The 24,625-nt window shown below is 49.8% G+C and overlaps 7 protein-coding genes across 7 annotated transcripts; 2 read left to right on the plus strand and 5 right to left on the minus strand.

Annotated features, from left to right (window-relative positions):
• Positions 1 to 4,109: 4,109 nt before the first annotated feature.
• HOO65_010449 (UBA domain-containing protein 7) lies at positions 4,110 to 7,043 on the plus strand (the record flags this gene model as incomplete). The annotated part of the gene is made up of 2 exons (XM_071005398.1): positions 4,110 to 6,878; positions 6,942 to 7,043. The coding sequence occupies 2 exons, from the start codon at positions 4,110 to 4,112 to the stop codon at positions 7,041 to 7,043; spliced, it is 2,871 nt and encodes a 956-aa protein (XP_070862271.1).
• Positions 7,044 to 7,334: 291 nt separating this feature from the next.
• Positions 7,335 to 7,946, minus strand: HOO65_010450 (Ubiquitin-conjugating enzyme E2-18 kDa; the record flags this gene model as incomplete). Its single annotated transcript, XM_070999719.1, has 1 exon — positions 7,335 to 7,946. One exon carries the CDS (start codon positions 7,944 to 7,946, stop codon positions 7,335 to 7,337), a length of 612 nt encoding a protein of 203 aa, XP_070862272.1.
• Positions 7,947 to 8,259: 313 nt separating this feature from the next.
• On the minus strand, positions 8,260 to 9,780 carry HOO65_010451 (tRNA (adenine(58)-N(1))-methyltransferase catalytic subunit trm61; the record flags this gene model as incomplete). Its single annotated transcript, XM_070999720.1, has 1 exon — positions 8,260 to 9,780. One exon carries the CDS (start codon positions 9,778 to 9,780, stop codon positions 8,260 to 8,262), a length of 1,521 nt encoding a protein of 506 aa, XP_070862273.1.
• Positions 9,781 to 10,253: 473 nt separating this feature from the next.
• On the plus strand, positions 10,254 to 12,074 carry HOO65_010452 (uncharacterized protein; the record flags this gene model as incomplete). Its single annotated transcript, XM_070999721.1, has 1 exon — positions 10,254 to 12,074. The coding sequence occupies one exon, from the start codon at positions 10,254 to 10,256 to the stop codon at positions 12,072 to 12,074; it is 1,821 nt and encodes a 606-aa protein (XP_070862274.1).
• Positions 12,075 to 12,623: 549 nt separating this feature from the next.
• Positions 12,624 to 13,214, minus strand: HOO65_010453 (Small nuclear ribonucleoprotein Sm D3; the record flags this gene model as incomplete). The annotated part of the gene is made up of 3 exons (XM_071006186.1): positions 12,624 to 12,865; positions 13,001 to 13,061; positions 13,167 to 13,214. The coding sequence occupies 3 exons, from the start codon at positions 13,212 to 13,214 to the stop codon at positions 12,624 to 12,626; spliced, it is 351 nt and encodes a 116-aa protein (XP_070862275.1).
• A 2,058-nt stretch (positions 13,215 to 15,272) lies between these two features.
• On the minus strand, positions 15,273 to 17,209 carry HOO65_010454 (Cytochrome P450 monooxygenase patI; the record flags this gene model as incomplete). The annotated part of the gene is made up of 4 exons (XM_071005609.1): positions 15,273 to 15,681; positions 15,756 to 15,837; positions 15,905 to 16,648; positions 16,696 to 17,209. The coding sequence occupies 4 exons, from the start codon at positions 17,207 to 17,209 to the stop codon at positions 15,273 to 15,275; spliced, it is 1,749 nt and encodes a 582-aa protein (XP_070862276.1).
• Positions 17,210 to 20,188: 2,979 nt separating this feature from the next.
• HOO65_010455 (uncharacterized protein) lies at positions 20,189 to 24,625 on the minus strand (the record flags this gene model as incomplete). The annotated part of the gene is made up of 1 exon (XM_070999722.1): positions 20,189 to 24,625. The coding sequence occupies one exon, from the start codon at positions 24,623 to 24,625 to the stop codon at positions 20,189 to 20,191; it is 4,437 nt and encodes a 1,478-aa protein (XP_070862277.1).

Here is a 24,625-nt window from a genome sequence, read left to right on the forward strand (position 1 = left end):
TTTCTATAAAACGGAGGCTAAGCTAAACGCTGCCTCCTTGCCTCTCCATATGCTTAACCACGCCGCTACCAGCAGAGAAATCGGATATAGACGACAAGGCAGTCCCAGGAATAGAAACAACTAGTGTGGGCTTGCTGTCAACGAAGACCCTAAAAAGAAGAGAGAAAGGAAGAAGAGAGAACAAGGGGGAGAAGACACTTCTGTTAATCCGTATGACATGAGAAAGGACGACCGGGGGTGGGAGGAAGGAAGGAAGGAAGGGGAGGGGCTTTGCTCAACCTTGAAGATTGATGTTCTCCCATTGTGTCTTGTGCCTGAGAGGGCAAGAACAAGAGAAAAGACAGGCCAGCAAGGTCATGGGAGAGAGCCAGGAACCACACCAAAACATAGTCAGACAAAGACGAGGAGAGGACGACTAGGGGCAGGGGTCCGGGGACACCAGCCAGTGAGAGGACAAGACAAGCGGCCAGATTCAGACTTGCCCAGCCAGGCGAGAAGAAGACGAGGAAGGAAAAAAGGGAAAAAGAAAAAAAACATCGTGACCTGCTTTGGGTGTGCTTTGCTTCCTCCTGTCTTGCTGCAGGTCTCTCCTCAGGTCTCTCCTCAGGTCTCGCTCTCACGCCGGGGCGGTGAGACACCTTGTGGCGACCCAGGTGAGTGTAGAGAATGGAAACCTGGTGGTGCCACGGCAGAATTCCACCAAATCTTACATGTCTCATGTACTACCAGCTCGTAGTTTACAACTCTGCAGTGGCTGGCCGCTCCTTATCAGTCCACCCTACGGCTCTAATCATACGCAAGATACACTGCGGGGCCACGATACATTCTTAGGGTTCGGCACTAGCGACTGAACAGGAAAACGCTTGGAATGGCTGCCGCACATGTATGCGCTGGCTACCTTTGCCTTCATTCTTGCCATCCCCTTGCCTTGCAAACTTTCTTTTAAGCCCATCTTCCCTTTGACAGCCCAAGGCAGAAACTAGCAAGACACTATATGCAGGCCTGTCTGTGATGTCATGCCCTTGTTGACTGCATAGGGCGGTGGCCATAGGGATTTTTTTCTTTTTTTTTGCTGGCACATTTGCCTGGCGCTTTCTCTCTCTTGTTTGCTGGCTAAGGCCCCCCGTTCCTGTTCTCTCATTCGTCTACGGTAGCATTGTCCTCTGGTCCTGACCAAATTAAACTTACAACAAGGAAAAAGAACGCCAAACAGTTAGAGTTTAAGATGGCGCAGGGGAATCTGGTCGCTGATTGGCTGCCAGATCGCCGGTGTCCACTTGTTAGTGTAAGTGGGTCCCTCCTTCCTCCTGTCGGCTGTTCTCATGAAAAAGTGGGGAAGTGAAAAGATCGTGATTGACTTTAGGGTTTGAGGAGGGGGAGAAAAGCTTGGTGCAAACAACGAGGGCAAGGCAAGAGGAAACACAGAGGATGGTCAGGTAAAACGCGTAGAGAAGCATCAGTACGCGGCTTATCCATCTTTACGGCAGAGTGAGTTGACTCGGATATAACACGTAGCAGCGGGTAACATGTCGCAAGCCGAGACGCCTCTGTACGCACCATAGGCGCAAACACAAACAAACAGTCCACATAGGCATACGCCGGCCAGAGATACGACACGCCACGTTGTGTATGTGCAATCAGGGCAAATCACCTGCCTGCTTCGGCGTCTGATTCTCTTGTTGCCGTTCTGGCAAGTCATGCTAGAAGGGTGCTTTTGCCTGATGTTGCCCACTGCCACACGTTGCAAGCCCCTTGGCCCTGTTTCACATCTGGTATTAGTTTATGGTAATACCTACTAGTACCGCATTTACTACGGGCTGTCTGTAGCCTAGGCAGTAGATCCCTGTCGCAAATCATCCTATTCTGTGCCCAAGTCAGCCCGCTACCGACCTGTCCTCGCCGTTGCTGTACTCACGATACCCTCTGTTCTTTCCTCCTTTGTTGCCGGCTTTCCCTTCCTCCCTCCACATGGCGAGGAATGGAGGCGCAGCTCGACTCTCCGCTTTGTACGGCCAGGCGGCGTTGGTCTTCTTCGCTGTACTAACTTTGGCAGATTTCACGAACTAAAAAAGAAGAAGAAGAAGAAAGAATTCCCGACGCCTCTTCTCTTGTCGTCACCTGGCTAAAAGCCGCCGCCGATAAGCAAGCTAAGGCCAGTGCTGCGGCCCAAGGCCTTCCTATCAAAAATAGAGCGCCCTCTCTCGAGAGAGAATCCACAATGCGGCGCGGCTTGCTTAAAAGGAACTGGGTTGGCTTAGGTGCACTTAAAATGGAAGAAGAGCTATGAAAGCAGGAGTGGCCAGCTAAAAACAGTCCAGTGAACAATGACATCAGCTAGCACGCCGTTGGCATGTCAAGTTTCCTCTCCTTCGGTGAGGCTTCAGTCTCTAGATCGACCTAGGACCAAGTAACCATCGACAGCTTCGGTCGGTGTGGTGGGTGGTGTACATACACACACACAGGACCCCCTGTCTGTCTGAGCCAGGTACGTGGCCCCCCCTCTCATCTAGGCTTGCTTGCATGTCCAACCCAACTGTCTGAGCAGCCTGGCGGCCTTCTTGCTCTTCCTGACTTGACCGGAAACAAGCAATTTCAACGCTGGCTCGACTTATGTGAAATCATGTGCCATCTATGTTTGACAAAGCCCTTCCTCCAAAGATGAGCCTGTGATATTGTAGCTTTGTTTCTCGCTGGCGGAAACCCCTAACAACTTTCGTTTCCAGGTTTCTCACTAGTTGATATTGTTTACTGTGCCTTGTACGTAGTCAAGATTGAGAAAAGATCTGGTGTTGCTATCGCTTTGGTCTTGAGCTTCTCTCTCAGCAAATCTCCTTTTCTTTTCTCACTGCATCTTCCGATCTTCCATGCAGGCAAGGGAACCCAGGCTTCTGGGTTTCTTTCTCTTCCTTTTTTTTTTTCGTCTCTTTTTTCTTTTTTCTTCGTCTTCTTTTTCCTTCTTTTCTTCTCTTTGCCTCTTCTTTTCTTGGCTGCCTTGTTCTGTGCCTTCGCTTATTGTACCTCCAAAAAGATCGGAAAATAGCTTCACGCTTAATATGGTAGAGTTGTGTATAGTAGCTAATCCCTCTGCGCCAACTCATTCAGCACAGGCCATTGTGCGCCAGCAGCTTCCTTAGCTCTTAGTTCCTCAATGCTTCCCCCCCGCCGCTACTATCTCTTGTCTTTGGGTCCTTTATGGCAACATCATGAACTTGAGTTGACGCCGTATCAGAAGGGATTTTCCGTGTTCTATTTTCCTCCGGCTCTAATTCTCTCCTCTTTCTTTCTTTTTTCATCTCTTCTGGCTCGTTGGCTAGTTAGTGTAGGATGCCCTCGTTTCATGTGGCTCGTCAAGCGATCCCTCGCGATAAAAGCCTGAGCAATCATTAAACCCTAGGGAAGAGGAGGAGAAATGGAGACTTGCTGACCGTCAGGAACCGAAACACTCTACTTACTTGATAGCTAAATGCTACTGTATCACTGCAGATACCTTCTGCGCATAACGCACTTGATCCTAGGAGTGGCTATTCTTACTAGTGTCTTTACCAAGTTGTTCTTTCACACGCTTGATAGCGCGATGGTCCTATCAAGCTCCTATTGCTGCGTGGCCAAGGGCTCTCAACCTATGGATTTGTCTTGTAGACTTGACATGCTCCCCTTTTTCTTTCTATAGCATGCCGCTGTTATGGTCTGAGCTATTTAAGCACAAGACGTTACATATAGGGCCAGCTTATCGCGCAAAATATAGACGACGTTTGTAATATTGCACTTGAAACAAGCTTCTCCTTGTCAATGTCAGGTAGGGTTAGGGTTGCAATTGAGAGTAATGGGCATGCCAGCCTCAAAGATGTCGCCACCTGTAAGCAGCTGACATAGACCGCCCTCTTGCCCAAAGGTACGTGTGCCATGTTATGCTATGACCTTACGTGAAGCTTGTCACCGACTCTGATCTGGCTCCAATGCGTGAAAAACAGCACATACCGTTAGTCTCTGGGCAATTTCCTGCTGAACTAGCTGATTTAAAGTCGCATACACTGTAGTATAGAATCTCGACTATAACACCCTCACGACACCTTCAACGCCACTTAACTCCAGACCGACCCGCTGTCGCAATGGACGATCTCTCAGGGCTTACCTGGTCATCGACCTCAAACCAGGGCCAGAAGCCTTCCTCGAACTTGAACTCTATCAATCTCCCTAATAATGCAAGCTCTTACAGCTCCTTCCGCGCCACTCCGTCGCCTTTTAGCTCTGGGAGGCAAACCCCGCTATCACAGACAAACGCCGGCCCCACCTCGAAGCCCGCAAATATCACTGCTTCCGCCCCCGGCCAAGATAGCTTTAGCAACTTAATGAGCTTTGCGAAAGGATCTACATCCTCTTCTACAGCCAATCTGTCCCTGCGAGAGCGTCAGGAACTCCTTGAAGCTGAAAAGCGACGCAAAGAGGCCGAGAAGCGGAAGCTGGCCGAGTCGCAGTTCAATTTTGACCAGCTGGCCGCACGGGGCACACCGCCTAACGCATCATCGGCATTTCCCAAGCCGTCGTATAACTCCGGCGCCAGTGGCGCGTCGACGCCTAGCTTTGGCATGCCCGTTGTTCCGCCTCCGTTCTCGGCCTCTTTGTCGACCTCCTCTACCCAGCCATCCAAGGCTAGTTTTAACGATGACGATGACCTTTTTGCTGCTTTCAACGCAGAAACAAAGGTTGACAATGCAAGTCATTATCCCCCACCTGCGAAAACCCCAGTCAGTCAAAGTACTGGCCTAGATCTTTCTAACCCCACCAATTGGGCTGCTACAACAACCTCAACTGGTGCGCCTATCAACAATACTGATGACGATCCGTTTGGGATTAGCTCCTTCAAGACAACTTCATCAAGCGCTGCTCCTGCTGTACCAGCGACCTCAACCGATGATGTTGATTTTCTGGGTGACTTGGCTCGGCCTGTTGAGCAGGTGCGCCGTGAACAGGAGGAAAAGCGACTTGCTGAGGAAGCGGCTAGAGCTAAAGAAAGAAAGCCCGCTCCAAAAAGCCGCCACAGACCTGCAGCGCCTATCGACGAATCTGATTCTTCGAGTGAACAAGAACAAGGAAGCCGCAAAACAGGAAACCCTGCCTTTGACAAAGCTATCGATCAGCTAATGGCCTATGGCTTTGATGAAAAGACTGCAGTGAGGGGGCTGACTGAGAGCGGCGCTGGTACTAATGTTCAGGCCGCTGCGAATTGGCTTTTAGATGAGGCACACCGAAAAGCCAAGGAAAAGGCTCAAGGGAAATCAGGCCAAAGCCGAAGCCATAGTCAAAGTCAAGACCAACAACCCTCACGTCGACCACCTAAACAAGAAAGCAAAAACGGCGAAGGGTCTGCTGCTTGGATGAATAATGCTGCGGGAGGCGAAGACCTTTCAAAGACTGTGGCTGCTGTATCTGGCCAAATTTTCAAGACCGCTAACTCTTTCTGGAAAACAAGTCAGAAGAAAGTGCAGAAGGCTATGGCAGAGTTCAATCAAGAACTCCCACCAGGTGGTGATCCCAGCCAGCCCAAGTGGATGCGCGAAGCCCAGGTGCATAGTGAGAGGGCTTCTTCAGCGACAACCACTGATGAGGCCATGATGTTGGAGTCTGATGGAAGAATGGGTGGCAAGGGCGGAAGCTCTGGTAGGCCTTCAGCATCGGCACCAAGGGAGCGGCCTTCTGCTTCGCCTTCTGGCGTTCCAAAGTGGCAGCAGCACGCTCCAAAGTCTACCAATTCCGATCCACGGGCTAGACTAGGAAAGCTAGCCAAGGAGGATGATGATCTCAGCAGTTATGTTAGCCCAAACAGAAGAAAAGGCCGTACTCAGCAGCCCTCTTCAGAGCTACCTAAGCCTTCACCCCCATCTATTGAGGGGGACCTGTTAGGTGGCAGCTCCTCAGCCGCGCCAAGACCCCAACAAAGACAGGCACTTCCTCAGCGTCCAGCTCCTCAGAAGTCGGCATCTCCCCAGCCCCAGGCACCCACAGGCCAAAGATCTACTCCTAGGCCCGCCGCTAGACCTGCCCCCAAGGCTCGTCAGATACCTGCTGTGTCTCCTGCTGCCCTACAATCTTCGACCCAGCACAGACTGCAAGGAACAGCACACTTCAAGCGTGGCGATTACGCCTCTGCACATGAAGCCTACAGCATTTCCCTCAGTTCTTTGCCATCTACACATCCCTTAACCATTGTCCTCCTAACAAACCGCGCTTTGACGAGCCTGAAGAATGGAGAGCCCAAGAACGCTATCAAGGATGCCGATGATGCTTTGCAGTTGATTGGCCCGAGTTGTGGCCAAGACGAGATTGTCATGGTCCACACGGAGACCGGTAACGAGGAGAAGCGGAACATGAAAGACCTATTTGGCAAGGCCCTGTCGCGTAAAGCTGAGGCACTGGAGCAAATGGAGCGCTGGTCCGATGCCGGATCTGTGTGGCAGCAGTGCGTCGAGGCCGGCGTTGGTGGACCCACCGCAATTGCTGGTAGGCAGCGGTGCCAGAAAGCCATTGCGCCGAAGCCTGCTCCACGGCCACCTGCAGCGGTAGTAAAACCCAAGCCTCGGCCCACTGCCGCCAAAAGCCCAGCAAACGGAAATTCTGAGGCTGTAGAAAGATTGCGCAAGGCCAACGAGGCTGCAGCGCAAGAAGACGACGAGAAGTTTGCATTGGCTGAGAAAGTCGACGCTCGAATTGCAGCGTGGAGAGATGGCAAGAGAGATAATCTCAGGGCTCTCATTGGTAGCCTGGATAAAGTGCTCTGGGAAAACAGTGGGTGGAAGAAGGTTGGCCTCCATGAACTAGTGCTGGCAAACAAGGTGAAGGTCTCATATATGAAAGCCATTGCAAAGACGCATCCTGACAAGGTAAGTAACATGTTCGGACATGAGATAACGAAGCAAATCTTTCTAACGGCTCCACGTGTATAGATTCCTCAGGATGCAAGCACAGAAGTCCGCCTGATTGCTGCGACTGTGTTTGCAACACTCAATGAGAGCTGGGATAAATTCAAGGCAGAGAATGGATTGTGAGAATAGCTGAAGCAGCATTGGCAGGAACAGTATATACAACAGAGGATGGTAGCATGATAGAACAATTGCTTGATCATTAGTGAATTGCTATCGTGAATTTCTTTTTGATGACTATACCCTCAAATATGATAAAGTGAGATGAATGCATTACATCTCTCTCCCGGACCCAAAAAAAGAAAACGCAAATAAATCAACGGATGTTTCGCAACGGAGAAAACGAAACAGGGACGCACATAGAATAAAGTCCCTCAAAAAACGCCAGCTAGCCCATAGCACAACCCCGTCATTATGTCATAGCCCAAGCATACGACGCACACTCTGACGGACCTTCTCCTCATATTCGGGACGGTTTTCGCGCCACATCTTGGCAGCCTCGACATTTGCAGGCGACTCGTCATTGGGCTCAGCAAGCATGCTCATGACAGAAATCAAGATCTTTTCGACGCTCTGGATCGGCGACCAGCGCTCGGATGCGTGCTCGTAGTGGTTCGGATCGTCGCCGGGGGCGTGGAGGATCGAAATACAGACAAGACCGGAGCTGTAGACTATAGTGACGGAGGGGGCTGCGTTAATATCAAGCCCTAGTAAAGTAATAGGACCGGGAGGGGGGGAGGGGGGAGTGAAAGAGGGAGGTAAAAACGCCCACAAAGCCCACATACCATTTGGATGCCAGATTTCACCCAGGAACTTCATCGTCGGCGGTGATAGCGGGTAGTCTTTGGGGAACTTGAGCTCTGCGGGGAAAACTCCGCCCTCATATGGCGTGCCTTCAGGCCCTTGGATCAGGGCCTCCCAGATCAGGAGATCGTCTTCGTCAATGGGACCGGCAGTGATGCCATCAGGCGGGTTATTGGTGAGGGCTCGATACTCTTGAAGAAGGCGGCGTTGGGCGGTTGAAGACATACTCAATGAACAAGGCCGTAGCTAGGAGTAGATAGTATTGTTAGGACAAGAAAAGAAAACACGATAAACTGTTGAGATTACTAAATAATATAGCGAGGTTAACACGCAGATCAAGCCGGCTAAAATAAATCGAACAAAAGTAAATGATGTCTAGAGAAAGCTATGGTGGGGCTACAGTAACTAAGACTTGAGAATCAATGTATGCATATAACGAGGGTTATATAAAATGGATAAACCCTAATATGGAGTAATTTTGACAGTTCAATATAGTATTTTCTCTATGGGTATAAAAAAAACCTGGCTGACCGTTAGACTAGACATTGCTCTCTTGTTGGGGTTCTTTTGACTCGGTATTTTTCGTATTATCCGTGACAGGCACAGTCATGCGTCCGGTCTGGATATTCTTTTTTGCCTTGGACTTCCACGCCTCTTCCTTTTCCTTGCGTCGTGCTTCCTTGTCTAAGCTACCAATAACCTTGCTCGAGGAGCACGGAGGTAGAAGCGCTAGAACGCGAGCTTCGTCTTCTACCGTCCACTCGCGCGGGAGAGTGGCAAAGGTCAAATATGAAGTGTGAGATTTGATCTCGGCCTCGGGACGGTGGATGACACGGCCTTCAAGCCAAGGCTTGGTGTTCTCGGCCTGCTCAGGGCGGTCGTTCTGCTTCGCTGTCTTGTCAGCCAGCCTGCGGAAACGAGCTCCCTTCTGTGGCTTGTTTAGCGAAGCGTCAAGCTTGGCAACGGCATCCTCAACGTCGACAATGGGCGTAGCCATAGTCTTGTCCATGTGATCGCGGGAAACATTGAACCTTTTGTGGGCAATTTCAACCATGTCAATATCAACCCAACCAAGCCGGCGCATAGCGCTGATAGTCCGGGTAACCTGCTCGATACACGGCGAAAAAGTGCAAAGATACACGGTATCATTGGGATCTAGCGGAGAAACCCAGTTGGGGTCGCGGTCTTCGTCTTTCAAAGCTTCACCGGCTTTGCCCTGCTGTCTTCGTGATAAATGGTGAAGCGCCTCCCATGGCGCGGGTAGATCCAGGAAAATACAATTTGCTTGCGGGCTTTCGTTACCGTTAACAAGGAAGCCGCCGTTGTAGACGTCTCTGTGCGTCATCTGCACAATTCCAGAGAGCCCGTGACTCTTAATCTCCTCTGTCATCTTTTGATACCGCACTTCGTGGAACTCGAAACTGAAAACCTTGCCTCTAAGATCACACGGACTGGTAGGATAGCCATTGTATACCGCTCTGGAAGAAGCATGAGTAAAACTGCCACTACCCGCGCCGGCCTCAATGATGCGCTTGCCTGGGAATGCACGAATGCGCTGAAGAACATAGGAATAGTCTGGTGTATAGACAACCTGTGTGCGATGTGGAAGGCTTAGTGTCCATAGCTCGGGCGATGGCTTTAGGATATGTAGGAATCCACTGGCAGCAGTGACAGCCTTCTTGACAACTGCTGAACCAGAGGCATCAGTCTGAGAATCTCCAGCAGCAGATGCTGCTGTAGGTACCTCGGAAGCTTCGTCTTCCTCCTGTTCGGCATGATTCCGCTTGCGCTTACGGCCACGAGAGCCAGTATCTACATTGGAAGCGCGGACCTGCGAGCCCCACGGCACATTGATTAGGGTCGAATGGGGAAAAGAGCCGAAGCGACTGTTAAGAGTAGCTCCTTCGGCATAGCCATCGAAGACACCGGTTTGGCGTGAGTCTTGCAGGATCAAGGGAACGAGGTTCTCGCGAGAAAGGTAGACGAGCGATAGCGAGTTCGTTTTGCTTCGTGTTGACGACGATAGAAACGGCGATGGCTGGTAGTTTGTAGGCGTCATTGTATCGGTTTATGGTTGTCGAGGGCAGACTGGTAGAGAAAAGGGCCTGTAAATGCCACAAGTTGCACCAAAGGGCAAAAAGTTTTGGCAAGGCTGAAAATATTTTTTTTAGCGGATCTTTAGTGACGTCGTTAAAGCTGCAAGGCTGTGGCGGGGCAGAAAAACCTAGACGCCTATTGGAAGCTGCGAAGCTTTGCTGGGATCATTGTCCTGCTCCATTGTGTGTTGGTTGATTTGACCTTGGGGATAGACATTCATTATTGCGAGATTGCGCTTTATTTTGTGTTGAAGTCAAGTTTTTGATTTTAATGCCCAGGTCTTTGTACGCAATTTAGATTTGTTCGGTGTGCACCTATAGTTGCATATATCTGATAAGCCCAACTCCATCTTCTGCCAATCCAATCGGGTTTTAGCTTCTCAGCAGCCATCCCGCCAGATAGTCTAGTTAACAACCTTTGCGTCAAGCCACAAAAATGGCAATTCGGCTCGCTGGCCGGCTACCCTATGGGTGCCGAAAGCGGCTCACACTTCAACCCTTTCTCCCCTCCGAATCCCAGCCTGGCCTGGCTAGACGGGCGCTATTATTGACAACACGTCGAACTGCAACGACACATGCCGGACCAATGCACGCAGACCCACGACAAGAGCTCATTAGACACCTGCACGAGATCGGCACACATGCGCTGGGATATGCCAGCCCAACGCGTCTACAGTTGGCTATCAACAGTCTAGAACAGGCTGCCGGCGATGAAACTATCAGAGTTGCCATTCTTGGGGCAAGCAACGGGGAATCAGCGTCAAGCGCCAAGATGCTCATCCGAGCCCTCTTTGCCGATCCTTTGGCAGATACACAAGAGTGGGAATCAGAGCTGGAGAACCACGACCCAGCCCGGCCCTTGGTCGTGCGCATAAGCAAGTTTCCTGATGGCCAGAAGAGTAGTCTCATATCACAGGCTGGAAGTCTGAAAGAACTTCATATCGCATCGCCGACATGGAGCAAACACAACATTGAGCTCTTGTTTGTGGAAGACCGAAGACTTGCCAGGTCCCACTCATCTGAGCTATCGGAAGATGGGCTTCTTGACGTCCCTATTTCGATAGGAGGACAGACGCTTGTAACCCCAGTTCACAAGGTACTTGCTGTTGCTGATGGCATTACTGGGGCTTCAAAACTAGGAGCCGTTTCGTCGCTTCATGAGTCTCCCGTGACTCTTGCTGCTGTTAATATTCCTGGCTACTCAGCAAGCCGTGGCGAGAAGCTCCCGTTTGACGTCCTCAACGTTGGTGCTGGACTTGAAGGCATCAACTTGTTCCGCAGTAGTTCTAGTAACGGGATGGAATTCGAGAGACTTTGGACACAGAGCAATATTGCAAAAGTTCGCGAGTGGATTTTAGAAGGTGCAATTTCGTCACCATCTGAAACTAAAGCCATTATTCGCAGTCTAGTTGCGTCAACTCTCGATAAGACTGATGCTGCCGTTTTAGAAGCCGAAAACGGGACCAAGTCAACAATTGGCCTTGAAACAAATCCAGAGACCGCGACCCTCTTCAAGGCTCTTGCCGAATGGTCACAGAGTGCACATGCTGAACTCCAAGAGGAATTGGACAAGGCATTTAGTGGCCGACGATGGAAGCAGATGAAGTGGTGGAAGCTTTTTTGGCGCGTTGACGACGTTGGACTTTTGACATCAGATATCTTACACAGTCGATTTCTGCCTCGTGCAGATAAAGATATGATTTTTCTCGCTGGCCGTATTAGCGAGAGTCTACCGGGACATGCTGCAGCCTATTCGCAGCCCATGTCAGTAGTCCTCGCCGACCCGAAGGCAACTGATATGGCAAGTCGGTTATCTGGATCTACACAAAATGCCCACCTAGCACCTAGATGGCCTACACACATTTCTTTTGCTCGGAGATATCTTCAAGAAGAGACAGTCCCTGCTCTTCAAGCCCTATCACAGAAGCTGGTTCTGCAGACGTTCAGCTCTGCTGGTCTTTCAGCTTCTTTAGGCGCCTTGATATATGCATCGCAGTTTTCCGTGTACGAAGCAGGATCGATCGTTGCCTTGGGGACTGTTTTGGGCCTAGGCCGTATGCAAAGGAAGTGGGGGAATGCACGCAAGTTCTGGGAAGACGATGTTCGCGAAGAGGGGCGCAAGGCTGTTAGAGCTGCTGAAAGAAGTATGGCGAATGTGCTGGATGGCAAGGCTGAGGAGTCTGCCTCTTCTGACAAGTACACGTTGTTAAGAGATGTTGTGTCTAGGGCGAAGGCGGCCCTAGCTAACCTTAAGTAGCGCAATGGAGGGGGTGGGCAAAAGATGCATCAATCATGTACATATATACCTTGGGGGAGATGTAAGACTAGTAATACAGAAGCACCACATTTGCATGCGATGTCCACCAAGACGTTCATTCACGATGTAATGAGGGAGGGCCCCGCCCTCGATGCAGGAACGGAAATAGATTGGACAGTATGTTTAGATATGCATCAAAACTAATGTTGGGGTCAAATCAAGTGAAAATAAATGTAAAACGCCGCATGTAAACAGTATTGAACAGGCCAAGATAGCAACCACACTTGCATGGCTAGTAATGTGTTCCGGTGTCCCTTTCCTTTCCGAGTAGTTGGCCCAGCGTCAATTAGTCGGGGTATATTCTTCATGCTCCTAATCCCGTATCAGGGCAGAGTCAGTCGCTTGTATCGTGATTTTCATGTCCTTCTTCTCAATCTTCTATCGCCTCGCTGCTATTCGTAATCGTATCGGTATCAGAAAGTTTGCGAGCCATACAGATCCTCTTTCAAGGCTTATGGAGCACCAATTCCTCGGGTATATTAATCCATTTTACCGACCACCCCGACCACCGCTTGCACGCGCACGAGAGACTGTTGCTCTGCCACGTGCCAGGCCGACACCACGGCCACGCACATTGCGACTCCGGAACATAGGAGCATTGCGCAACATATCGGGCACAATGAAGAACCGCACGTGTGAGCCACGGACATAGACCTGCTCCAAGTGACTGACACGGCCGTCGCGTGCTGTCACTGTGATGTCCTTGAGCTGGACATTCATGTTGTCTTCGGCTATTTACCCCTCCAATGTTAGCAAAGGGATCATGTACTAATAGATGTCCGTGTAGGGGAACGGCTAATAGTATGGTAGAGGGGTTTTCGGGTGAATCTAATGCAGGTTTGGATGGGGAATCGGACTCAACGCACCATCGAGAAGCTTGCCACGGTAGGTCGTGCCAGACGAGATTTCGAGAGTGACAATATGGCCCTGTAAAAAAGAGAAGGTCAGGAAATGGGCCTTCAAGAGCAATGCTAGGCTACTGCAAAGGCATGCAGCTGGCCTCTTCAAGAGGACCTGGGCTGTAGGGCTTACCTGGGCCTCGTTCAGAAGCTTAATGGGAATTCCGATTGTGGAAGTCATGGCTGAATAGATATAGCTGCAGAATGATTGGGCGCAAGAAAAAGAATTTTGGAGTGCTCGGAGCCCGGGAGGTGGACAGGAAAAAGGGTTGTACGAGCTTTGGAGAGGGTGGAAAGGCGCTGAGGAGTGGACAATGTGACAAGGCTGAGACTGGAAAAATTGAAATTTGACCACTTCGTTCAAGCTCTGAGATGCGACATGAGCGGATTTGAAGCCTTGCTTATGTCAGCAAAAACCAAATTGGGTTGGTGATGTGTAGCGCCCGAGTTGTCCTCTAGTGAAAGCTAGGTTCAGAAGGCTGTAATACTATTGGCCTGGCTGAAAAACCCTGTATTTCTGTAGAAAAATTAACAATTAACAAGACATCACTCACCGATTATCCCTTTCTCATATCTGCTAGAACTAGCACGTAATACTTCTAGTCTCTGCGCGGCTTCAATATTTGCAGGAAAATAGTTGCAGTAATTGATTGACTTTGGCCTAGCCTATTATATATGGAGCTAGATCTAAACCGCAGAGACACTTCCATCAACCCAAAAGCAGTTGGTTTCCGCCAGGTGCTTGATTTATTGGAAACAATAAATTCAGTGGCATACATTGATTTGCTTTGATGGGGTGGGAAGAGCCCGGCATCACTAAACTACTGAAGGCTGGCAGTGGGGAGGGGGTAGTGGTTGCGAAACCGAGACAGAATGGATCAATGGTGAGTGTGTGTTTTCTACATTGGTTAGTATGAGCAGACAAAAGACTAAGACAGCAGAAGAGATGGCCACACATAGCGTCGGTGGGGATTCCCCTGCAACCCATTTCCGTTGTTTGCCCACTTTCTACAGCTCCTGATCGAAAGCTTGCTTTTTAGGCGTGTTTCAATCGTAGATATGACTACCAGAAGGCCAAATGCGAAGATTCAGCCTTTATTCTCGATTGGTTTAGGCTCGTGAAGAACATAATTGCAAATTACGGTATCAACCTAGTTGGCATCTATAGCCTTGTGATGGGCGTTATTGCGAGTGGGATGGCTCTTACGGACGCGGAAATAGGTGGAAAGGCGAAGTTAGTTCAGCCAGGAAACCGAGAATCGGTTACGGTCATCTGGGCAATCAACACACTATGGTTTGACCAACTAGCCGCTATTGTCTCCTTATCGTCAGTGGACATGGCAATCATCACTTCAGCCGACTTTGAGATAAATGAGGCGTCATACACAACGCAATGATGTGGTTGACTTCACAATATTTCTCAATTACTCCAACTTCGCAATGTCGGGTGCTTTAGGCCACTCAAATAGACCTGCTGTCGAGGGATTGAACAACTAATCAGATGCTCTATTGCCTATGCTTCGAAGACTGAGTTCCCCCGAGTCTTTTATGCCGCCCACCAGGCCATTAAGATGAGAAGAAATATTAAGGGGGGGTTCAGGGAAGCTGGGCTTGTTCCATTAGACCTAGGAAGCTTGATGTGCTGTTACAGAGACAAGCTTGCTTGGCCCCCGAGCTCCTAAGACCCCAAAGACAACTCACAGTCTGAATACCTCGGAAGACAAATCAAAAGGCATAAGAACAGCTCATCTGCAGCCATTCTCGAGACCCTGAAACCGTTGTCTGGGGGAAGAAAGGCGATGATGCATGCAATGACTTTATTAGAGTCCGAGGATGCTTCTTTCTTTCTGGCTCGCCCATCACGTACGCTGAAGCTTTTCAGAATGGATAAACCCCTGGGAACTGTCTTATCTTAACTGAAGTAGCCTTTTGTGTAACCCTGTATATGGTTGGGTTCACTTCGTGAAACAGCAATATCGCATGTGTTAGTATTTGCAGGTTAAAGTATTGCACAACACTCAAAGTATCGATCTAGGACTGCGACTCAAGCCATAAATTAGAGTCACAGATTTGTAACCACTGCGCACTGCATGACTACTGATTATGAGAAGTTTTTCTTCTATTTATCACAAATTAAGTGTTCCTTGCCAGCCAAGCGGCTAGAATTACCACATGAAACATAGTTACACACACTAAATATCTGCATTTCGAACAATAAGCCAAGCTGAGCCACACATATTTACACTCGAATCTCCGGCCGAATCTCGTTGTACTGCTCGAGAATAAGCTTCGCCCGCTCGTCACTCCGAGGCTTGATATCCATCGGGAACGGAACCGGCTCCAGAATAACGTTGGAGTTGGTGGCTTGGCTATCAAATTCCACTACCTTGCCAGTCAACGGGCAGACTTTTTGCTTGATGTTGAAAGCCCAGCACAAAGAGGCGCCGGCTACAAACATCTCGTCATCGACAATCGTCTGGCCCAGGCACGTGCGACGACCCCAGCCAAAGCTGTGCATGCCCTTGCCCTCACGGAAGTTCGGATACCGGCTCAAAGGCTCTTGGTAAGTAGGGAAAGAGGGATCAAGCCAGCGGTCAGGGCGGTAGTGTTCATGGTCAGGGTAGACCTCCTCATCGCGGTTGATGTTCCTAAGCTCTAAGTCAGTGGATGAACCTACACGCTGAATTGTCGCTGAGTCGATGTTGGTGGGACTGAAACATACCATTCGCAAGCTAGAATGATAGTGCCTTTAGAAATCAGAACGCCTTTGAATTCGTGATCTTTTTCACATTGGTGGGGAACACCTATAGATGTGGGTTAGTTTCAGGGACTTGACCAGTTATCTGGGATCGGTCTTGTTTCTCAACATACCTAGGGGAACTCCAGATCTCCAGCGCACGACCTCCTTGAGACAAGCCCTCACAGTTGGAAGATTAGGACTATCAGAAGTGGTAGGCATGCGGTCACCGCAGACGCGGTCGATTTCGTCCTGGCACTTTTGCAGCCATTCGGGGTGTAGGCCCATGGCCATGATGAAGAACTGCATGGGTCCAGAGATTGTAACAGCGCCCACTAGAGCTTGGAAACCAAGCATGCAACTAGCCATTAGAATGTCCTCTTCGCTCATTTCTAGCGTTGGGTTTCCATTGTTTGAAAGCTGCTCAAAGTATCTATAGGCCCAGGTGTCATCTGGCAGGTTGCCCTCCAAGAATCGCTTCCGAGTTAAAAGCAGCATTTGGCGCCACCAGACCTTGAGACGGCCTTCACGGGCTACTTCGAAGTCGCGCCAAGGGTTGTGGCGGATCAAGTCACCCAAATGCCATAACGGAGAGACAGTGTTAATGATAGGGCCCGACACTGACATCTGTGTCAGTGTCTCGATGGCAGTATCACCGTTAAGCTTTCCCTGGGATGCATCATCCCAGGCCAGACGGCAAGTCACGCGACCAGTCATTTCACGTGTGTAAGCGTGGAATTTCTCGGGATCCATGAGAAGGGTTGCCAGATAGCGCTTGGTCTCACGCTCGACGTGGCCAAAGAAGTGCTGCTGGTGGGCAAGAGCCATGGCAGAGTGCACCCACCTTCGCTGGTACTTCCATGTATCTATGTGGCAGGCTGTTAGTTAGAGCAGCTTCTCCAGGAGCACAAACAGATATACTGACCATGGCGGTCCATCAAGGCAGAGTATACAGGGCCGGCTTTGTGGTTGATCAAAGCTTGAATCTGGGGTCTGCCGGCAAAACTGTTGCCGTTTTTGGTGAGAAGCTCCCGTCCAAGCTCTTCGTTCGAGATGATAATGAATTTCTGGTTAAGCATGCGAGTCTGGAAGATGGGGCCGTACTCGTCAGCCCATTCCTTGAACTTGAGCCACATGCTGAAGCGAGGGAGGTCGTGAACACGGCCAATAATGGGGAACAGTCGCGGTCCGGGGAAAGCTCCAGGGTAAAAGTCCTTGACAGGAATCTTTTTCTTTGTTTGCGCAGGCGTCGAGGTTACATCTTGGTCGATAGTCTTGGGCACTTTGCGAGTCTTGAATATCTTGAAGAGGACTCCAGGAACGAGGACAATGGCAATGTACAGAATCACATGGGGGACGCTTAGCGTCTTTCCCACAATAGTGTTGCTTCCATCCGCAGTTGATGTATTCAACCACGCTGCTGAGGACTCCGAGGGCATGGTAGTGTGTATGCTTGAAATTAAGACAGAGATACTTGCTTTCTAGCGATGGGCTGAAGTGTTCTCTAAAGGAAAAAAAAGAAGATGTGGGATACAGCCCAGCTTATGAGGGAAGCACAGAGGAAAAAATACGTAGGGGTCGGAGGTCGGAGGGGGGGGGGGCAAGGGGGCGCGTCGTCTTTAAAAGCGCTGGATAGCTCCTCCTAGACTAGGAAAAGGCCACTATAGAATGGCGGGCACATGTGTAGGGAGCCTTTGAGGCCGCATCACACTAATCCTGTAGGCAACATCGGGGCGTAGATAGCCAAGATGGCATGGGGAGGGGGCGTCCGGATAGGACGTTCAGGAAGGGAGTTGATATATCCAAATCAAGTAATTGGCTCTCAAGTATACGGACAGCCCAAAGTACCGGCCTCTTGCTTTGGCTTCTGGCTGTGCAGCTGTTTCTCCTGTGTCTCCAAAACAAAATACCGCCACGTACATGCTTATTAGGCAGGCAAAGCAAAGTGCAGAGGAGTCAACAAGTTGAGCTACGGAAACCAGTCTTGCCTTGCATGATTCCCAATGTTCTGGTGTTGCCACCGATCCAGACGGTTAACTGTCTTGACACTTTCCGAAAGAACAATGGTAGATCTATCAATCTGATATGCAGGACTGTTGATGCTGGCTTAGTCCTTTCACCCAGCACGTAGCGCTTTCCGGAGGTTTAGCATAACAACAGAGGCCCAAAGAGATTGACGACGACTCTCTTGTTTTGCCATGTCTCCCTGTAAGCCTTACAAGTCGGAACTAGGGGGAGGGGAGGGCCGGGGGCACTCACCTTCTCGTATAATCTAGGGCACCAGAATAGAAAAGAGTCCATGTGGCAGTGAGTAATGCAGCGCAGCTTATAGGACTGTTCTCGACTTTGTCGCACACATACATACAGCCCAGACAGAAGCTTCCTATCCCTCCCCCACTCGAAGCACCGATCTTACCGCGGTGAGGGGTGTCGATATAAGAATGTTGCCTTTTGTCCTTCAAAAAATGGGTTACAAGATATGATGTCACGGATCATGCGCTTCAGGTAGGTCGCGCTGTATCTCCTTAGACAAATAAGACATAGTAACCCAAGGCTTGTTGCATGCTATATGCATGCACAGCAAAACCAGCGAGCTAACTAATGACACGAGTCTGTTAATCTATGGCGAGCAAGATGCAGAAAAAAAAGAGTGCAAGCCAATATCTTGCATGAGTGCAGGCTTCATCCAAATCAGAGGCACCCTGCGCTGTACTTAGACTGCCCTATCAGCAATCATATTGAGCCATGTTAGAATCCCCCATCCCTTCTTTTGGCCACTAACAGTTTCTTGATCCTTCAAGTATCTTTGTTCGGTAACCGTATTCCGGACTTCCCCAACGTTTTCCGGCCCGTTTTCAACCTCCTAACTTTACTTGGTTGGTTTTGTACTTTGATACCTGGCACGGTTAGACCGGTATCTTGAGTCTTATATCATTAGCTGAACAGCGGCTGCGATCAGGCGTCTAACATGATACTATTGGCCTGGCTTTTTTGCATTCATGTCCTTTGTTTTATTTGTAAATTCGGAAGTGAGTCGAGGGGCGTAGACTGCCAGCCTGACTCAAGTATGCAGCCTCGATGCAGCTGTATGTTTCCTCTCTTGACGCTCTTGTCGTTCTACCTCCTGTCCTTTCCATCTAGTATCATTATGTTTTAGCGACGCTGTAATGAGGCGACTTTACGCACTCCCCCATGGTCCTTCGTACGATATGTGCCAATGTCTCAGGAAAGCCCAATCCAGTTTGCACTTCTCTGGCAGAGGCTACAGCACAAGTCGAGTCACTCCTTACCTGGTTGAAAAGCCCACATCATCATCATCAACTTAGCCAGGAACCTCTTTTGTCTCCGTACGCCCGGATTATATCTGGATCAAAAAGTCCTAGAAGTAATTATATCCAAGCACGGCCAGAACACAAGGCGCAGTGAGACATAAATAAGAAACAGCTGCATAACGCCCGAAGTGGTGCTGAACACGGCCTCGCTCGGAATATCCTAGACTCTGGGTGCTAGGAAAGACAAGGAAAAGTGAAGGAGGGAGGGAATAAAAGAAGTGAAAAAAAAGAAAGAAAGTGTGTATGTATGTACTACTATTTCACGTCTGCCTACTGTTATTTCGTAGCAATACGACGGCATCTTCCGGACTCCTAGGCGGTCAGCAGTGACAGGAACGCATAGATTTCGGGCATCTCCTATGACTTTTTAGGGTCCGGCAACAAAGGCAGGAGGACTCTCTATCCCGCGTACCGTGTTTTTGGTAGAAAAAGAGAAAGAAATAAAGCAAAAAGAATCAAGGTAACAAGTAAAAAGATTACCATCTCAACATGATACAGACTAACATGTGACATGCCTTTGTACGCTCCGATACGGGGAATCGAACCCCGGCCTTCTCGGTATGTATGTATGTATGTATGTACTATTTAGCGTCTACCTACCAGTTGGCCTTCTCGGTGAGAGCGAGATATCCTAGCCCCTAGACCATATCGGATTTGCAATCGCGGTATTAGTCGGCGTTATCCGACTTTTTCAGTCTACGTGACAAAGCGGCCCCGGCGCGGCCTGCTGGTCTCTCGGAAGATGCTCCCGTCCGGGCTGTCCCGAAGTGGTGTCGGAAGGCCACACCATCCAAGTTGCTCCTTATCGTAATGCTACTGAAAATTAGCAGGTAGACGTTAAATATACTAGCACAAATAGGTGGTCCCATCCAGAAAATAGAGGATAGACTTAAAAGAAGACGGATGGACATACCCTCTAACAAAAATACGAGTAGATGTTAAATGAATGAACCACAAAAGCCAAGGTATCAATTAAATCATAAATCAACTATCATAGCTGCTAAGCCCACTAACCTGGCTCGGGAAGTGTCTCCAGGCCCCCACCCGTTTTCTCAGAGGAATACAGTCGGCCTAACCTGCCTGGTATCATTCCCCCTCCCAATCACCACCTGAGTAGTCTGGACTCGGCGACTTCTTCCACACACTATCCCCACGCGAAGGTGTACCCACGCTGATATGCGTAGCTTCAACGGAGAGGGAGTTTAAACAGCCAGAAATCATTGGCAGAGCAGGACCATTTTCTTGACCTTGTAACGGCATACTAGGGCTGCTATTAGTCGCACCTAAGTCACCGATCCTATTACCCATGTCAACTCCAACAGATGAAGAAGCCGGGCTCAAGGGTCTCGACAATGCTGGCCCAAAGCTTGATCCGGATGATGTAGATCGGATGCGTGGCGTCGACAGAGGAGCCACAAAAAGCTCAGGTTGAACGCAGGGTAGCGACTTAGCTCCAAACCTCAAATCCGGCAACAAGGAACCGCCGGCAGGCTCAATGCTTCTTTCTGATGAAGCATGGTTTTTTCCATAAGACAACAATGCATCCATGAGTTCTGCTTCCAGGATATCGCTTCGTGAGTTCCTTATGGCTGGTGTCTTTTCCAGAACACCATCAGGCTGTGCGGATATGTCGCTGCATTGCTCGGGTCTTTCGGGGTCACACTTTCCAGGTACAAAGGACTCTGGGAGGAATGTTCGATCGGATTTCTTTAGATTCAAAGGAGAGATAAGGCCATGGTTTTGCTCAGCCGCATTGTCTGCGGAGGTAGGAAACGTCTTAGATGCAGATGCACTGACTTTAACTAATGCAGGCGCAGAGACCTCTATCAATTGAGGTCGAAGGATAGGCTGAGCTTGAGCCTCAGAGATATCCATAGTTGAAACAGAGGCTTGGTCTGATATAGAATCAAGGCCCACGTCAAATATTCCAGGATCGGAAATCGCAATGCTTTGTATCTTAGAATGACCCGAGTGAGCCCGTGAAACACCTTCAGACGAAGTAGTTGGAGTACCTAGAATATCAGAACCGACGGAATCAACAATGGGCGAAATCGGTTGTGATAGGCCATTTATAGACTCGGTAGAGACAGAGAGTTCGCCCGAAGCATCGTTCCTTGCCGGCGGTTTCATAGGCGATACCGCTGCTTTTTCACCCATGGGAATATTCGGGGCATTGGTTGATGCAGAACCAGACACATCATTAATAGATTGACTGACATGCAGCTCTTCGGGCCTTTTTTCAGCAGAAGTCCCTGAAGCAATGTCCTGGGGTCCATTTTGATGGTCACTGAGGGCCGAGTCTTGTAAACCTTTTCCCTTAATATCCAGGACGGGCGCTTTGGGAGTCATTAGTCGTTCCCGAGCTAGATACTCAGCCCCAGTCTCAGGTCTCAATTTGGGTTTAGCAGTTGGTTCAATATTATTAGCAGTGGGAGGTTCGGCAAGCGCTGGTGAGAGCTGGGGTAAGCTAAGGACTCTAAAAGATGACGAAGGCACGCTTTTCCGCTTCGACCCTCTGAATAGTCTGGATAGCCATCCGCCCTTTCCCTTGACCTCAGTTACAGGTTCCGGTCGCTTCGGCACAGGCGTTAACTTCAAGAACTTTTGCGGCTGAGGAATTGTCGTCATGTTTACAGTAGTAGAAGAAAAGGTCGAGAACCGAGGAGGTGGTGGCATAGAAACGGGTCTACTAGTGGAGGGGGCAGCGACTTGTCGCGGGGTTGAAGGACTTGTAGCTGCTTGGCTTGCATTCGGCGGGTCGTTTACGCTATGTGAGACTTTGGTGGATAACCCGACTGATAGTCGCCGTCCAAAACTACTTTCTTTTGCTGACAAATTTGGAGCAGAAGGAGAAACACTAACAGGGTCTATATGCGTTGGCAGTTCTGCTGTAGACTGGTCATTTATATGCGGATGCAAAATAGACCCAGAGAGGGTATTAACGAAGCAGTCAGCTACCGTAAGATCGGATTGACTTTGGGGAACCCCCGACTTGTGGGTAGTGAGATGTGAATCATTTCTAGATGGGATTACCATGGCATTGTCTTTAGTCTGAGGAAGTGGTCGTCCCATAATGAATGCTGAAGCTGGCCTAGCTCGGGTATTTTTAGGTTGGGTATCGGGTTTAGACTTTTGCGGCAAAGTCACTGGATCTGATAGTGTCACGCCTTGAAAAGAAAGAGGTGAGCTCCGGTTACCAGGTATCCGTTGACGCCCAACTTCATTAGACATTCCCAGCGAATGGCGGCGTAGTTGGCAGTCGGTAGCCAAATTCGATGACAACCGAGAGGGGCCTAATGCTGGCAGTTCGCTGGGGGTTTGATCTTCTTCCGGGTGTTCAGGAACGCTGTCAGGAACCGATGGGCGACGACTAGAAAACGAATCAGCTCGTGGAGCTAAATTCATAGAACTACCAGGCTGTCGTGGGAGCCTTGCGGAAGCAGGAGACTCTCCAGGCGCAGTTCGCGATTCGGCGCTCGTAGGCGCTACAATTGGTATCCCTATAGAATGTCGTCTAAGTTTTCCGTTGGCTCTCCGGCCCGTCTGGCCTGGAGACGAATCTTGATGAGTTGGCAAGCTGCTTTGTGGTGGCAAGCCCTTTTGCAAAGTCAAAGACGGAGGGGGAACGGACCCTCCATTGTGAGGAGGGCCCTGGCTTTTCGGTCTTGCAACCTGGTTATTGAATGGCGGTAACGGACAGGCGCCATTTTGCTCTTGAGAAACAGAAATTGATGGCATGGAAGCGGGGGTGGTCGCAGGAGCGGAGTCCACCTGACTGATTGCTGGTGTGTTTATCGGCCCGAAGCTATTGGATTGCGTAGGATTAGATTTGGACTGTAATGCCGCCAATTTTTGGCCATCAACAGAAGAATCCGGGCCAGATTTCATGGGATTGTATGAGGACTTGGGTATGCCATTACCTTCATTCGTACGGCGATGAACCGTTGGAAAAGAAGCCGCCCTATGATCTCTAATGTGAGAAATCGACTGCAACGGTCGAGATAGCGATTGGCCCAAGTCGTACTCATGGTCATCGTCAGGATAGGGAAGGACACGTTTGGGTTTCTCATCAGGCACTGGTGACGCCTTTGGTGTACCATCACCCAAGGCAAGCGAATTAGAGACCGGAACTCCAGGGCGTAATGCCAAAGGCGGCTGGTGGTTCTGGTCAATACCATTGAAGTTAGGGAGAATAGGAACCCTATGCTGAGCAATTGAGCCATTTGACACGACAGGAGGCTTGGCTGGTGGGCTAGGTTGAAATACAGGCGGCATAGCCCTCAGGACTGGCGGAACAGAAGATGGTCTAACCGGGTCCTTCCCCTCGAATGCGCCGCTCCCCATGATTATAGAGCCCCTCCGAGGGTGTTTCTCATTTGTTGAAGCTCTTTTAGGAGGAATAACGGCACCTGGAGTAAAAGGTTGATATTTCGTTCCAGATACAGTAGGATGAGAAGCCTGCAGAGACTGCGACACTGGATTGGCATGTTCTTTTGACTGGTGAGATACCGGCAGTGGATCGGTAACATCGTGTTGTGGCTGGAACGGATATTGGCGGTCGCCGTAAGGTCGCTGCTGAGCTCTAATCTGCTGTCTATATATTTTTTCTTCCTCTCTGCGATCTTTGCCTTGATCAACTGGGGCGGAACATAGTTCAGGGATATCAGGAATTTGAGCCGCAGTTCGTTCTATGGGGGCCATAGTTCGGTGGTCACCCAGCTCAATGGGAGCGGATTCCTCTTTGGAAATACCCGTAAACTCGGTAGGCATTTCAGCTACAAGTCCAACAGGGTCGTAGAATCCAGTGAAGCGTCTAGTATCTGACTGAATTTCTCTTCCATCAAGCATCGGAAATTCGCACTCGTCTGGAGCCATCTTTGGAGGTAGTAGTGGGGCAGGCGGCTTTTCCATGCTTATTACAGGTGGTGATACTGTGTTGGTTGAAGGAAGTTCCCCCACTGGCGTTGTAGAGGCCAATTCTATGGCCGACATGATAAACCCTCCATCGATAAAGTTGTCTTCGGCCTGTGGATGTCCGCTCATATTGGCATTAGCCGGCTTTGGAGTTGATCTTTCGCTGGCTAGTGGCGACACCCCGGCATTCGTTGATGCGTTGGGGAGTTCTGCTACGTTATCAGGCAATGGCTGTTCAATATCATCGCCCCCCAAAGGGCTGATATCAGTGTAGGCACCAGGTCCCATGTACATCAACGCATCGGGCTGAAAAAACTCAATGTTCCCAAACTCATCATTGTCGTAAAACCCCAATGGACCGCCAGTCGCACTCATTCGGGAATCGTATGTCTTACGAACCTCGGCGGACTTCCGCATTTTCCCCATCTGTTGGCTTGCAAGGCGATCCTCAGGGTCCATGGTGTCAATAGCAGAATCGACGAAATCCGGATATTCATCCCCGGGCTGAGGCCATTTGTACTGAACGGCACCAGTAGCTGTGTATCTGTAGAGCCACCGCTTGCCATCATAGTCACTCTCCCAGCCCTCAGGAAGCCCAGAGTTGGCCAT

Source organism: Ceratocystis lukuohia, assembly GCF_044167205.1.
Source record: "Ceratocystis lukuohia strain C4212 chromosome Unknown Supercontig1_pilon, whole genome shotgun sequence".
NCBI classification, from domain to species: domain Eukaryota; kingdom Fungi; phylum Ascomycota; class Sordariomycetes; order Microascales; family Ceratocystidaceae; genus Ceratocystis; species Ceratocystis lukuohia.